Genomic DNA, 16,118 nt, shown 5'->3' with positions numbered 1-16,118 from the left:
ATCACCTACCTCCCTAAGGTCTTGCGCAAGATTCAGGCACTATGGCCTTACTGTCGCTTCATCATCTCAGTTCGATTTTGTGGCGCCGGGAGATCTTGGGGATCCCGGTCACCTACCTCCCTGAGGTCTTGCGCAAGATTCAGGCACTGTGGCCTTATTGTCGCTTCGTCATCTCAATTCGATTTTGTGGCGCCGGGAGATCTTGGGGATCTCGGTCACCTAACTCCCTAAGGTCTTGCGCAAGATTCAGGCACTATGGCCTTACTGTCGCTTCATTATCTCAGTTCGATTTTGTGGCGCTGGGAGATCTTAGGGATCCCAGTCACCTACCTCCCTGAAGTCTTGCGTAAGATTCAGGCACTGTGGCCTTATTGTCGCTTCGTCATCTCAGTTCGGTTTTGTGGCACCGGGAGATCTTGGAGATCCCGGTCATCTATCTCTCTGAGGTCTTGGGCAAGATTCAGGCACTGTGGCCTTACTGTCGCTTTGTCATCTCAGTTCGGTTTTGTGGCGCCGGGAGATCTTGGGGATCCCGGTCACCTACCTCCCTGAGGTCTTGGGCAAGATTCAGGCACTGTGGCCTTATTGTCGCTTCGTCATCTCAGTTTGGTTTTGTGGCGCCGGGAGATCTTGGGGATCCCAGTCACCTACCTCCCTGAGGTCTTGGATAAGATTCAGGCACTATGGCCTTACTGTCGCTTCGTCATCTCAGTTCGATTTTGTGGCGCTGAGAGATCTTAGGGATCCCGGTCACCTACCTCCCTGAGATCTTGCGTAAGATTCAGGCACTGTGGCCTTATTGTCGCTTCGTCATCTCAGTTCGGTTTTGTGGCACCGGGAGATCTTGGAGATCCCGGTCATCTACCTCTCTGAGGTCTTGGGCAAGATTCAGGCACTGTGGCCTTACTGTCGCTTCGTCATCTCAGTTCGATTTTGTGGCGCCGGGAGATCTTGGGGATCCCGGTCACCTATCTCCCTGAGGTCTTGGGCCTTTGGAGGAACCCCTTATCTTGAACTGCCATGAGCACCTCGGCTCGAGAGGCGTTGAGCGGAGTTAGGTTCTCTAGGATCCGCGAGGGAAATGTTCTTTGCTCTGGAACCCGAAGGGAGAAGGGTCTCTAGTCCCTTCGGTCCCAGGGCTGTTTATATGGCTCAGGTCTTTTGCTTTACTTTTTATCGTGCCTCTCCGGCCTCCTTTCTTCTAGGGCTTTTCCCCTGTCTACCGCCCCTTTGGCTAATCTGCTCATCATTAAGGCATCATCCTGCCTTATGTACTTCTTTGCCCTCTTCATCAGCTCAGCCAGCGAGGTGGGAGGCTTCCTACTCAACGAGCCAAAGAACTCTGGCGAGGTCATCCCTTTCTGCATAGCCTCCACAGCTCTGCCCTCATCTAGCTCGGGGATCTGTAGGGCCTCCGTATTGAAGTGGGCGACATACTCCCTCAACGATTCGTCTCTTCTCTGCCTGACCGTCTCCAAGTAGCTGGTCTTCCTATCCGCTGGCACTCCGGCTATGAACCGACTAATGAAGGCATTGGCCAGGTCCCCGAAACTTCTGATACTCCCGGCCTCCAAGCTGTTAAACCATGCCTGTGCCGGCCCCGTAAGCGTTATTGGGAATACCTTGCGCATCAATGCATCCGATAAAGTCTGCAACTCCATGAAAGTCTTATAGTTGAGGACATGCTCTCTCGGGTTGCCAGCTCCGTCATACGCTGCCATAGGTGGCATCATAAACTTCTTGGGTACGGTCTCCTACTGCACCCATTTCGAGAAAGGTAAAGATGTGGGCAAGAGAGCTTGGTTGGGGTCCTTCGCCCCCAGCTCGGCCAAGAGCTGCTCCCTCGTTCTCTGCAGTTTCTGATCCACACTTTCTTCCTCTTCTTGCCTGGGCCTCTTCTCCAGGCGACGTTCCTCCTCCCATGCTTCACTCCCCGTTCTTCTGGTTGTTCCGGCAGAATAACTGTCAGCTCGTCATTTTCTATCAACTCCCTCACCCTTCTTCCATGAACTCTAGCCTCTGGTTCTTCTTCTCCCCCGGCCCTTCTCCTTTCTCCAGTTTCTCTACTGTTTGTTTGGGGGTGGTTAAAGGTAGCATGGGGTTCATTGGTTCGGGGTTCTTCTACCATCGGCAACACATTCACTGGGGTGCTCAGGCCCCTCTGTTGCATAATCTGCCCCAGCCAGTGGGCAGTGTTTTGTAGTTGAAGGGTTATGGTTTGAAGGTCTTGGTTGGATAGGGCACTTCCGGGTACATTCCCTGCCAAGCTCGGTAAGGGATTGAAAGGGATTGGTGGTTGGTTGTTGGGAGTTGTATGGCTGGAGAAAGAGAACTGTTGGCCCTCTTGAGTAAAGCTCAGGTCATTGGGAGTGTTAAGAATGTTGTTTTTGTTATGGTTAGCCATCATGGATCTCAGTGGGTATTGTAAGAGTGGAACTCCGGCGATGAAAAGATCTCCTTCGTTTCCCACAGACGGCGCCAATTGATGATCTGAGATCCAAAAAATAGGGTTTTACAAGGTGATGATCTGAGATCCAGAAAATAGGGTTTTACAAGGGTTGTGTAAGCTTAGTCTGAGAGGAGAATGCCCCTCTCCTTTTAATCTTTTCCTTCATCTGTCAGTGACGTGTAACGGCCTCACTACCATTGGGCCACCTGTCTCTGCTATACTGATACGGTTGTACGAGAGTATCAAATCTTTGCTTCATGCGTAACGGCCATTTAATTCTCCCCTGGCACGCATGCGGATGGACCCACCAGGCGAACGGGCTGGCCACCTTCTTTCCTCCGGGCTGGGCAGGAAGATGAGATCAGAACTGAGCCCATGGGAGATATGATCTTAGGGACGAAAGGACTGGGCCGGCCTGATTGAGAGATCTAGATGGAGCCCGGTCCCAAGGATGAGCGGGCTGGACCTGGTTCGTTCGGGAGGCTTAGAAGTCTTCAGATCATGGGCTGTCATCATGGGTCTGGCTATAGACCGGGGTGGAGAAATCCAGCGGTCATCAAATTGTATTTTATATCATTAATATTAAATAAAATAAAATATTATATATTTTTATAGTATAATTGTTTTACATTTTAAATTTTTATTAAAAATAAAAATGATAAGTAAATAATGGAATTAATAAAAAAATATTTTTAAAATAAAAATATGTATTTTAAAAATTATTTTATTAGTTAAATAAAATTTTAAAGACTATATTGTAATTTATCAATAATTTTAAAGATTTAATTTAGTTATTTTAGTTATAATTGACACAAACAAAAAAGTTTAGTTTTATTATTTAAAATTTAAAGTTTTAAATATAAATATAAATTAATATAAATATTTATATTTTTTTATCTAATAGGTTTTTAAAAATAATTTTATGTGACTATTAAAAAATTTATAATTAAAATTAATTAAGATAAATAAGTTAAAATTGAAACAAATGTGAAAAAATTAATTTTATTATTGAAAATTTTAAATTTAGAATACAAATACAAGAAGTACTAAATTTTTTGATTTTTTTATTTAATAATTTTTTTTTTTGATATGGAAAAAAAAACTTACTATATTGATAGGATTTTGTACTTATCGATCAGAAAATACTTATATGTTTACGACTCATTCGTTGTCTTTTTTATTAGGTTTTTGAATATTTGGCAGTGTAGTTGATAGGAGTGAGCAGTATTCAGTTTAAACCGAAAAAATTGATCGAGTTGAATTAATTTAAAATTTTCATTTGGTTTTTATTCATTTAGGTTTGATTTGATTTTTAATTTTAAAAATTTTATATTTTTGGTTTGATTTGATTTTGATTAGAAAAAATTAAAAAAATTAAATCGAACTGATTAGTGATAATAGTATATTATTTTCAATAATATGGAGAGATTAGATCATATCAAGGTTAAAATATTCCAATTAAATTTTAAAATACTAAAAATAAAGTGTAAAAAATAAAAATATATATATTAAAAATTCAAACCAATCAAATCGAACTGAATCAAATCGAATTAAACTGATTCGATTTTGAACCGAACCGACCGAATGCTCACCCTTAATAGTTGAGCCATATATGAGAATTGTTAAATCTCACCCTTTCTTAGGCAAATTTAGCCATTATACTTAAACATTAGCGGCTGTTACTATACAATTTTTAAAATCTCAATAAATACAACATTTTTTATCCACTAATTAATAATTTTAGATTTAAGAAAATAAATAACTAAGTTTATCTTTTAACAGTATATAAGTAAGGAAAACTGTAATTTAGTAGTCTTTCTAGTTTAATGAAATATAATCTTTCGTCCATTTATTTTAAAAAATCATCACTTTAATCACTGTAATTTTTAAAATCTATGACATTGGTCCCTCCCGTTAGATTTTCAGTTAAGTCACTGTTAGTTTTAGTTAAAAGACTAAAATACCCATATTAATATTACTTTCTAACTACCTCTAATATGCTCTCCCATTTGATTTCTTGAAGCATACGAGAAACAGAAGGTGGAACTCCATTTCTCTCATCCATCTGGATCTATCGAACCCCATCTCCATTCGGCAAAGCTATGGCACTCATTTTATAAAGATCAGTTTTAGGTAATGTATATATGAATTACTTAGTCGAATATAGTAAATATTAAGGTATTGAGTTTTTTTATAATTTAGGGTGTTGGGTATTTTTATGATTTAGGAATTAGGGTTAAGGTTTTACGATATAATTAGAGTATTTTATGATTTAGGGATTAGAGTTAGGGTTTTACCATTTGTATTTTGTTATTAATGTTACTTTTTGTTATTTGACAGAAATGGTGGCTTCTTTGTATGAATTAGTCTTGCACTTTAAAAAAGAGGTCATCAATGTGTGAAATGTTAACCCAGATATGGATTCATACTTTACTCTTTTATCAGATTGCCATAAGGCATTTAGGATTAAGTCTGACTTTATGGATATTATTTCTAGTTGTGGAATACATGTTTAAGGGGATGATGATGTGAATAAATTATTTGAAAAGTATGCTGATAATCGTATGATAAAAATGAATTGCTATGAGAACAATTATGCATTATCTGTCATTGCTAATGGGCCCTTGAAATTTGCTTTGGACACTGAATTTGGTGGGAAACAATTATGCATTATCTATCATTGCTGATGGGCCCTTGAAATTTGCTTTGGACACTGAATTTGGTAGGAAAAGTGAACCTTCACCTTTCAAGCCCTTTTGGTTAAAGCAATATGAGATGAAAGAAAAGTGCAATAGTGAAAAATGTGAAAGTAGTAAGGGAAAAGAAAAGATTATTTCGAAAGTTGAGGATAGTGAGGGGAATTCTGAAAATGATGCAAATGAATTCATAAATGAGACTATTTATGATGAGTTTGTATTTATGGAGGAAAGAAATGAATTTGAAATATATTAAGAGATAGAACAATTTAAGAGTTGAAACTAATATAAATGATGGAGATCAAACTGTTCATAAAAATAATATAGTTGAATCACCTGCAAGTGACTTTATAGAGGTACCCTTGACGGCTCAATCTGAAAGAGTAGTTGATGGGGAGGGAGGCACTAATTCTAACATGGGCTGTAGTAGAAATGAAAACAGGGGGCAGGGGTAAGGGTAGAGTTAGTGTAAGTGTAAAAGGCAGTGGAAGGGAATTACCTAGGGGCAGGGGCAATGGGAGAGTCAATGTAAGTGTAAAAGGCAGAGGAAGGGAATTAGATAGGGGCAGACGTAATGGGAGAGTCAATGTAAGTGTAAAAGGTAGAGTAAGGGAATTAGATAGGGGCAAGGGTAATGGGAGAGGCAGTTTTAGTGTAAGAGGCAGAGGGAGGGAATTAAACAAGGTCAAGGGTGAGGGTAGTAGCAACAATTTGGAGTCTGCTGATGCTAGTGGCAGTGGACTAACTAGGAGTACTAAGAATGGCAAGGGCAAATCTACAGATTCAGAAATGATTGAGAGTGAAAATGAATATCAACTTGAGTCCTCTAATGGCAGTGATTGTACAAAAACTGTTGGAATTAATGAATTAGATGAGACTAGTAGTGATAGTTATGTAGATTCAGAAGCTGAGTTAGATGAAATAGATATTGTTAAGGATAGTCACAGCGATAGTTATAAGATTTTAGAACAATATATGAAGGAGAGCTACAAAGGCATAATTCAGGAACTTTTGTCAAAATTCAGTTTGGAGATAGGCTTTCAAATAATGATCCAAAAGTATTTAAGAGGATGTTTTTGTCTTTTAAACCATTTATAAATGGCTTTAAAGCTGGACGTAGATCATTTATAGGTGTTGATGGTTGCCACTTGAAGGGTCCATTTGCAGGTGTTTTGCTATCAACTATATCACTTCATGGTGATAAAGGTGTTATTTCTTTAGCTAATGCAATTGTGGAGATTGAGTGTGGTGCAAGTTGGGATTTTTTCTTTGATTGCTTGAAAATTTACATTAGTCCAGAAGATGATGAAACACCTTTGACATTCATGAGTGACAAACAAAAGGTATGACTATCATAATCATTTATACTTTCATTTATCTGTTAACAAAATAATGTGATTTATACTTTTTTCTTTTTCTTATATAGGGACTTATTGAAGCTGTCAATAATTGGTTTCCTAAAGCATGCCATATGTTTTGTGCTAGACATATGTTCAATAACTTTAAGAAGCAATATCCTGGACTTGGTCTAAAATAAGATTTTTGGAATGCTGCTAGAGCCACACATGGATATGAGTTTTGAGAGGCAATGAAAAGGATTAGGAGGATTAAGGATAGAGAGCCATTTGACTGGTTATTGAAGGTACCCATGAGCTAATAGAGTAAACAAATATTTTGGCCAGAAGCAAAATCAGAGCACTTAACCAATAACATGATAGAATCATTTAATGCATGGATTGAAAAGATTAGAGGGTTGCCAATTGTGAAATTGTTTGATGTATTTAGGCAAAGATGCATAGTTAGACTCTAGAAGAGATATGCTAAAGGGACTTCATGGGAAGGTAAGATCACCCCTAAGGCTCGTAAGACAATTAATCTAATCATCAAGTAAGGCAAATATTGTAGGTTATTGCCATATAGAAATGATGAATTTGAGGTCACTGAGGATAATCTGAAATTTGCTGTAAAGCTTAAGGAAAAAAATGCTCTTGCAAATGGTGGGATATAAGTGGATTGCCTTGCAAACATGCAGTCTTGTGTATTGGATACAAGCATGAAGATATTGAGGATTATTGCCATTACTACTATCATGTTCAACATATTTGAAGGTTTATGAAGGGATTGTTCACCCAATGCTATAAGTCAATTACAGTATAAAAGATAAGTCTCAATGCATTATGCCACCACCTTTGAAAAGGTTAGATGGGAGGCCTAGAAAAGCAAGGAAAAGGAAAGAAGGTAAAGCTGCTCCATTAAATGCAAGGACCAAATCAAAGACAGCTAGATATGCCACATGTAAGCAACTAGGGCATGATAAAAGGACTTGCCAAAGGGCATCTGTTAAGGAGTAGGTCTAACACACATGGGAGACCCATCTGAGATGCCACGAGTAATTGGAGATTTTGGAAGATGCAGATGCCACCAGTATCCTTGAAAATTTTGGAAGTTGGTTAAACTCATTCAATAGATTTTCAATGGACAATATTGATTTTATACTTTTATATTTTTGTAATTATGGATACAGGTAGTCTTGGTAGATAGGTGAAATTTTTTGGAGTATATAGGTATTATGGTTTTTGGAAGCTTATAGTAATTTTAGGATATGCAGAATAAGGTTATTAGTATAATATTTGTACTTTGGAATTGTATGGTCAAACTTTGATATTGTAAGGACTAAGTACAATGATATGATTTTTGTTTTAGACAACTTATTTATGAGGCAATTATGGGGTAATTTTCACTTATGGTCACTAGACATTATAATGATATGATCTTTATTTTAGGAAAACTTTGATTGAAAACAAAACCTGAATTCAAGTTTCTTTGAAAAAATGTATGATAGTATAACCTGAATTCAGGTTACAGTACAGATAGGTTAACAAAAAGTTGAAAATTAAACAAATATGAATTATAATCCCTTCGTTTGCAATTTTAAAAGATCTTTAGTCCCAATGTTTTCATATTTCACAGCAAATAGTCTCTCAGTTTTTTAAATTCAATACATATTAGTCCTTATATTAATAAACTAAACAACAATTCAGTCCATCTAACATTTCATATTTTAATTATCAATAATTTTAGATCTAAATAATAGTGATTCAACCAATTTGTACAAATACTTGAAAATTGAGAATGTATAAAATATTGATCATCATTCATAGTAGCTTGCATTGCATCAGATTTACTTACACCCACCTACTACAAAACATTAACCCACCAGCTATAATACATCAGATTAACTTACACTCAAAATAACCCACTATCTATAAAACATAGATTTCATTAACTTACGTCCAACTACTTCAACAACCTACCCCTATTCATCCATTTACTTACACCCAAAATAACCCCAACAAGCAAATACCATAAAACCCATTACACAGACCTCATTCTCCCCCCAATGAGAATGAGAATGAGAAGAAAAATGAACACTATTAATACCAATACAACAACCAAGATAATCTTTATAAAACTCATCATATTCTCTACATCTTTCATCTTTATTATCAGCTTCCGATTCTCATCTTGCACAATAAGCATATCTTCTTTTATATCAGCCAACTCTTGCCCAAGATTTCTTTGTCTCGGCCCGACTTTAACTGTCTCTGCACTTGTTGGAAATCTCAATGTCGGCATGCACCATCCCAAGAACGAGCCACAAATGTTGTCATGACAAGCATAATACAAGCAGTTCTTGTTCCTTTCAGATTCAGAAATCCTCACAACAGCCCTAATGCCACACTTTCAATTCTTATTCAGATATCTTCCCTCCCATCCGTTGCTGGTATTGGGTGAGCAACTGGTGACCGACATCCTTGATTAATTTGTTCTGCATTAGCTTTTCCTCATGCAATCTTAAATAGCCCCTTCTGTAATTGGAGGGAAAATATTCATTCTACCCGGTAGTTAAAGCGCAGTCTAGAAATTTTTTATTTAAATTTCTATTAACCAACTTAAAAATTAATAACTAACGGTGACGTAACTGAAAATCTAATGAAATGGACCAATTGCATAATTTTTAAAAATCACAGTGATTAAATTAATATATTTTAAAATAGAGAGATAAAATGTTATATTTCACTAAATTATAGGGATTAAATTATAATTTTTCCTATAAATAACCATAAATCAATATTTAACGAACACAATTCTAATCACATTCAAATTTTACCTTATTACTCGCTCACCAGTTCCTATAAATAACCATAAGTGTAGAATTGGTTGTTGCCGTTGCAATATTTAATCTTTCTTTTTCGCAAATTGACACATCATCAAAGAGAAAACGAAAATGATTTGGACGGCATTAGATATGATTCCACATAGGGAGAATATAGCATCCAAGAACCGTAGTCGGTTAATAGATATCCATCGTCTTCCCTGGGGAAAATTCAATTGGATTCACGTTGTAGAAGAAAAATTAAGTTGATTTAAGAAAATTATTTTTTATTTTAAAAAGTGAAATATTTTAATTCTAAAATTTGTATTAATATCATAAGATCTATTCGTGATAGAAAAGAAATTTCTTCTATTTTTATATTATCATTAAATAATAAAAAAATACTTTATTCAAAATATATAAAAAATATTAATAATTAAAATAAACAAAAAATATAATTAACTATTAAATAATAGTTAAGAGCTAAAATAGACCTATTGTCATTAAAATATATAAAAATTTAATTAATAAAAATTTTTTTCATTAAAACAAAAATTTAAATTAGTTTAAGAAGATTATATTTGCTTTTAAAAAGGTGTTTTAATTTTAAAAAAAATATTAATATCATAAGCTCTTCTATTCATAATAGAAAGTAAATTTCTTCTATTTTTTAATATTAGAATTAAATAATGAAAAAATTTTATTTTATTAAAAATAATTTTCTAATAAAAACTTTTTCCGTATGGAAATTTTCGGCAAAACAAATACGCCCAAGTGATCCAATGTCTCCGCAGGAAAAAGTTTTTATGATAGAATTTGCGGTCTATATTGCATGAAATTTATGAAAGGAAAATTGTTACACGCGCACCCGGTTAAATTACGTTTATATTTTAAATTTTTAATGGTAAATAATTAAATTAAATTTTAAAAATATACTATGATTTTATTTATGAATCTAAATTAATTTTCATTGAAATTCGAAATTATCACCTCCTCATCCAATTTGATATTTTTATTATTTTATAATTTATATTTTTTATTTATCGACTAAAATAATGTAAATATTTTTATTAATTCACAATTATATCTTAATCTGTTTTTAGGTTTATTATAAAATTTATATTTTAATTTTTAATATTAAATAATTATTAAAATAATTATTAAAATACCGAAAAAAATCAGTAGTTGCATATTTAATTAAGATATTAATAATAAAAAAATAAATAAATTGATTGGTGACTTTTTCGCAACTTTAATTATAACGAAGAAAATAAAATCTAAATCAATACCGATAAAAATAAAATTAATGGGTAAAAAAGATTAATTTAGACAAAAAAAATAGTTAGTAAAAGACTTCAAACTAATCTCTCTTATCTTTTTTTATTGTAACTAGAGCTATAAAATAAGTTGCCTATCAATTTGGCTTTTTTCATGTGCAGACGCTTTGGTCAAGGGTGTCGTGCTCCATGTTTTATGTATTTTAATAATTATATTTTCATTCTTTAATTCTTGAATATTAAAATATAAATATAAATTTATAAAAATGTTTGATTTATATTATCTAATGGACAAAAATATTAGGATATAGATGTAAAATTATAAAAATATTTGAATTATTTTGTCCAAAAACTAAAAATATAATTAATTAAAAAATATAAAAAAGCAACATGAAATGACAAGTGATATTTTTAAATTCTCATTAAAACTAATAACAAATTTTTAATATTTAATTTAATTATTTAAAATATAAATGTGAGCTGACAAAATATTTAAATTATTTAAATTATTTAATCATAAATAAATAGCGAACAATATTTATGATAAGTTTCATATTTTTTTCAATAAAATTTGTTTCGATTGAGGTTTAAATTGAAAACTTTTAATTGTAAAAGCGATTCAAGTGTTAATGAAGTAAACTCTACTGATTAATAAGTTTCATATTTAATCACATTATATTGATTAGGTGTAATAAAGTTGATCCAATCACAGGAGAATATCTCTTCCACATCAGAAAATAAGCTTTAAACTTGAAACAGATATGTCAGAATATGCAGACTCATCAAAAACCACAAAAAAAAATCTGGTACTAAAGGAACAATAGCGGTAGACTGTGAACTTGGAATTAACGATCTTCACATTTTAAATTCTACTGAGGATTTGGTGGTCGGCTGTTGGCAGCAGAGACCCTGGAGCCCCATTCCAGGAGTTCTTTGCTAGTATCATCCTTGTGAACAATGACCTCTATGAAGCACAAGCAATCTTTCTTTGGTCCAGTTGCAGCATCAATTGCTTCAATTAGCTCTTCCTCACAATGGACCTGTAATAATGGGATTAGAAAAGAGTTTCAGAATTTTTGACATTCATGCTTTGGTGGGAACTGGGAAAAAACAATGAACCATTATAAACTAACCTTGGCTGTCCAGCACTTGCCTTCTCCGTTGTGGATTGCGTCAATCAAGCCAGTGTAGTTCCAGTTCTTGATCACATTGTATGGACCATCATGGATCTCAACTTCAATGGTGTATCCACCATTGTTGATCAGGAAAATGATGGACTTCTGTCCGCATCGCAGCATTGTCGACACATCTTGAGCAGTCACCTATAAGGCATTCACCAAAGAAGATACAAGCATGTAAGCAACTGTTTTCAGGGACTCAATTCAAGTCACAACAAAGATTCTTGATTATATACCTGAAAGCTACCATCACCAATGCAAGCAATCACTCGTTTCTCGGGCACAGCCTGTGCATATCCAAGAGTTGCCCCAACAGACCAACCGATTGATCCGTATTGCATTTGGAACTCATACCTGCAAACCCAAATTCATATACTTGGTTAAACTAATGAACCAAAAATGTTTGAGTCTAAACTTATATATAAGATTCTCTGCTGCTCACCCGCATCCTTTTGGCAATTTCAGCTTCTGGCAGTTAAACCATGAGTCCCCTGTCTCAGCAATCACAGCAGTTTCACCAGACAGCAAATTCTGTATATGTGGGAAGAGAATATTAACCCTCAATGGTTCTTTAGGTTCACTTTTTAAAGGATGTCCCTCAGGAACAAAAATTCTGCGGTAGTTTTCATGTGCAGTAGTATTGGGCTTCAGCCTCTTGGCAAGGGCGTGGAGAAAATCTTTCATTTGAACACATCCAAAAGCAGGTCCGTTTCCAATCACCACTCGATCAGGCTGCACAATGATTGCCTTCTCTTTCTTGAGAAGGAGAGAGTATCCAACAGAGCTATAGTCATTGAATATAGGTCCAGCAAACAAGTAAGCATCAGCAGATTCCACAATCTCAGCACAGAAGGCAGTGCTCACAGCACCCCAGTAAGTTCCAATGAAATGGGGATGGAATTCTGGCACAAGCCCTTTAGCTGATGGCATAACAGCTAGGGCATAACCAGTAGCATCAGCTAATTCAACAAAGGAATTGCATGCCTTTGCAACCCTCAGTTTAGGCCCACCCACCAGAACCGGTTTCACTGCTTTGTTCAAAAACTCTGCTGCTGCTTCAACTGCAGCCTCCAGACCCATTTGGTTGCTCGATCTGTAACAATAAACTCATCAGTATTCATAAATATATATTTGCTTTCTTAAATTATTAGCATATGCACAAATCAAGAAGCCAAATGACTACCTGGGAGAGATTGAGAATGGAACAGGATCCCGGCTGAAGGTAGGATGAGGGATCGCAGGCAAGTTACAGCTAATGCTGAGATACACAGGCTTGCTTTCTTTCAGAGCAGTCGATATAGCAGTATCGATCTGCTCATGAGCATCTTCCAAGTTATTCACCACAGCCTGTAAAAAAATCATTAAATAAACAACAGATCACCATCAATGATTAACAGATAGCACATACAAAATCCTTCGTACAGTAAAAGAGAAACCCAATTTAGTGAAGCAAAAATCGCTAAGAAATACACCCATTACACATAGATTCTATCGAAACAACTAAAAACAGATGATCCAAGTTGAGTTTTATTCACCTGGAAACAAGTAACAGTCTGGAAACACCTTAGCTCCTGGCTGAAATCAGGCAACCCAATGGTATGGTGCAGAATCCTGTTAGTCCCATAGTCATTGGAGTTAGGCCCACCAACAATGCATATCAAAGGCAGATTTTCACTGTAAGCACCAGCGATTGCATTGAGAACACTAAGTCCACCCACAGTAAACGTAACAACACAAGCCCCAACTCCACGCGATCGTGCGTAACCATCGGCAGCATACCCTGCATTGAGCTCATTACAACAGCCAATGAGGTTAAGCCCAGGCTCAGCAATCAGATGGTCCAAAAGAGTAAGGTTGAAGTCCCCGGGAACAGAGAAAACATCACTTATGCCAATTTGGACAAGCCGGCGAGCAAGATGACGACCGAGAGTGGATTCATGAGAGTTGATCACGGCGGGGGGAACTGAAGTTTGAATGGTGGAGACGGTACCGTTTGCAGGGCTGCACATGTCGCCGTTGGTGGGCTTGCAGGTGTCAATAGATCCAATCTTGGAATCCATGGGGAAGATGTTTTTTTTTTTTCTTTTTTCACTGAATTTGTCTAGTTTAGAGGAAAGGCAGGAGACAGGAAGCAGAGGAGAATAAAGAAAAGAAATAGGCTTTGTTTGTTTGTGTGTAATGTGAGCTGAGCAGAGGAAATGGAAAGAATTTATAGGTGGTGTTTTCTGAGAGAGCGCAGAGGAGAGAGGAGGATACCGGGGGCGGTCTCGGGAAAAAACTCTTTATGGTATCGCCTGTGGTCTGTGGTTTCTCAGTTAAACAAGTATTTATTTAAAAGAATGTGGTAGAAGAAATGTTTGCATTGGTAGTTATAAGAAGACTTTACATTTTATTTTTTGAATTAAGAATTAAGTGTAGTTTATTTATTTATAAAATATAATAAAAATATTTATATTTTTTAACTGTAAAAATAAATAAAAAATTTTAATTTAAATAAATTGATTTTAAAAAATTTATTTGTTCTATTACTTGCTATAAACTATAAATAAATTTTAATATAGTTAATATGAAAATGGCTTATGTACTGATGAATTAAAATTTATTGATTTTACTTCAAGGATATTTATTATTTTAGAATTAGCAATTTTTTTCATATTATTATATTGTTAAGTAATTGAATTTTTAAATGTAGAGATTTAAATTACTAATTTAAAATAATAGAAAACTAAATATAATTTTAAAATAAAATATAAAATATCATTTCATAAGTTTTATCTATTTTTTTATTATCTCAAAATTACTATTCATTTTGTTTTTTAAGTTATAATAATATATAAATTATTTATTTTTATTTTATTTTATTTTTATTTTATTTTAAAATAAATTTTTAAAATATTTTTTAATATTTAATAAAAATTTAATATATTTTTTAATATATATAAAAAAAATAAAATAAATAAAAATAATGAGATGAATAAAATATTTTATAATGTATAAATTAAGAAAAGAGAAAAAGTTAAAAAAAATTTAGAGGAAAACATAGAATAAGCAATATTCGATTTAAATCGAAAAAATTGAATGAATTAAATTAATTTAAAATTTTATTTTAATTTTTTATTTATTTTAATTTAATTTGATTTTTAATTTTAAAAGTTTTAATTATTTTTATTTGATTTAATTTTAATCAGAAAAAAATTAAAAAAATTTAAAAAATTAAACTCAAACTATTAGTGATAATAATATATTATTTTTAATAATATAAAGAGATTATACTATATTAAAATTAAAAATATTCTAATTAAATTTTAAAATATTAAAAATAAAATATAAAAAAATAAAAAAATTATTAAAAATTTAAATCAATTAAATCGAATTGGATCGGATCGAATCGAATCAGATCGATTTGATTCGATTTTTAATTAAAATCAATTTAATTTTAATTTTTATAACTATTAAAATTTTAATTTTTAATTTATTCAATTCAATTCAATTTTAAACTCAATCACTGAAATGCGTGGAAGATAGTATTAAAAAGATGTAAATTTTAAATATTAGTTTTTAAAATAAATAAAGCTGAATAATTGTAAATAATTGATGTAACCAATTAAATTAGTTTATGATTACAGCTTAACTTTCCCTGTAAAGTAGTGTTTCTTGCAAACTTCACTTTTCCTAGCGTCAGATTTTTTTTTCAAAAACCGTTGAAATTTTACTGTACGTCCTGTCCATAGAATTTGCATTATGTGGACCAATCTTTGGCGGCAAAATCTGCCACCTTTGCTTGACCCTGATGACTCCATGTGTAAATCGTTCCAGAATTCACTACTAAATCAAAATTATAGTCAATAATAACTCGGTTTAAACAAATTAATTTTTTAATTAATTTACAAAGTTTTGTTTAATTAATTTTTAATCAATTCTTAATTTTAAAAAATATAATAAATATAAAAATTTATTTTTTAATTTATTTAATCGATACGATTTTAATTTAATTTACAAATTGAACTGTGATTTTATTTAATATAAATAATCTCTTTTTAGATAAAATTTTTGTATTTAAATTATATGTAAGATATATTAATATTTTATTTTGTATTTTTTTTATAACTCCTTTTCATCTGTGGCAAAGAAAAAGGGATGCAAAAAAGTTTTAAGAATATTTAGTTTATTTAATTTAATTTTGATTTATATAATTTTTTTTATATAGTTTTAAAGCGACACTAACATTATTAAATTATAATTTTAAGAATATTTTAGTAAACAGATAGTAATATGCTAATAACTTTTTCTCAGGTAAAACGTAAAGCGAAGAAAGAAAGAGGTGCCCATGTTTGGACAAGATTAGCGCGTGGAAAAAGGAGT

The 16,118-nt window shown here is 33.4% G+C and overlaps 1 protein-coding gene across 1 annotated transcript; it reads right to left on the bottom strand.

Annotated features, from left to right (window-relative positions):
* Window positions 1-11,301: 11,301 nt before the first annotated feature.
* Window positions 11,302-14,057, bottom strand: LOC110620078 (pyruvate decarboxylase 2). The gene is made up of 6 exons (XM_021763656.2): window positions 13,292-14,057; window positions 12,940-13,103; window positions 12,199-12,849; window positions 11,993-12,110; window positions 11,712-11,900; window positions 11,302-11,618 (listed from the first exon to the last, which is right to left on the bottom strand). Exons 1-6 carry the CDS (start codon window positions 13,814-13,816, stop codon window positions 11,448-11,450), a joined length of 1,818 nt encoding a protein of 605 aa, XP_021619348.1. The 5' UTR covers window positions 13,817-14,057; the 3' UTR covers window positions 11,302-11,447.
* Between the last annotated feature and the right edge of the window lie 2,061 nt (window positions 14,058-16,118).

This window comes from Manihot esculenta, chromosome 8, assembly GCF_001659605.2.
Source record: "Manihot esculenta cultivar AM560-2 chromosome 8, M.esculenta_v8, whole genome shotgun sequence".
In the NCBI taxonomy this organism is placed as follows: domain Eukaryota; kingdom Viridiplantae; phylum Streptophyta; class Magnoliopsida; order Malpighiales; family Euphorbiaceae; genus Manihot; species Manihot esculenta.
This window is presented reverse-complemented; position numbering and strand designations above follow the sequence as displayed.

What these genes read in the sequence shown, in the direction of transcription:
- LOC110620078 (XM_021763656.2), bottom strand. Translation starts at nt 13,816, where the DNA reads ATGGATTCCAAGATTGGATCTATTGACACCTGCAAGCCCACCAACGGC. An exon ending in AGACTGTTACTTGTTTCCAG is followed by an intron (nt 13,104 to 13,291) that starts GTGAATAAAACT and finishes ATTTTTTTACAG; the next exon opens with GCTGTGGTGAATAACTTGGA. An exon ending in CCATTCTCAATCTCTCCCAG is followed by an intron (nt 12,850 to 12,939) that starts GTAGTCATTTGG and finishes TTATTGTTACAG; the next exon opens with ATCGAGCAACCAAATGGGTC.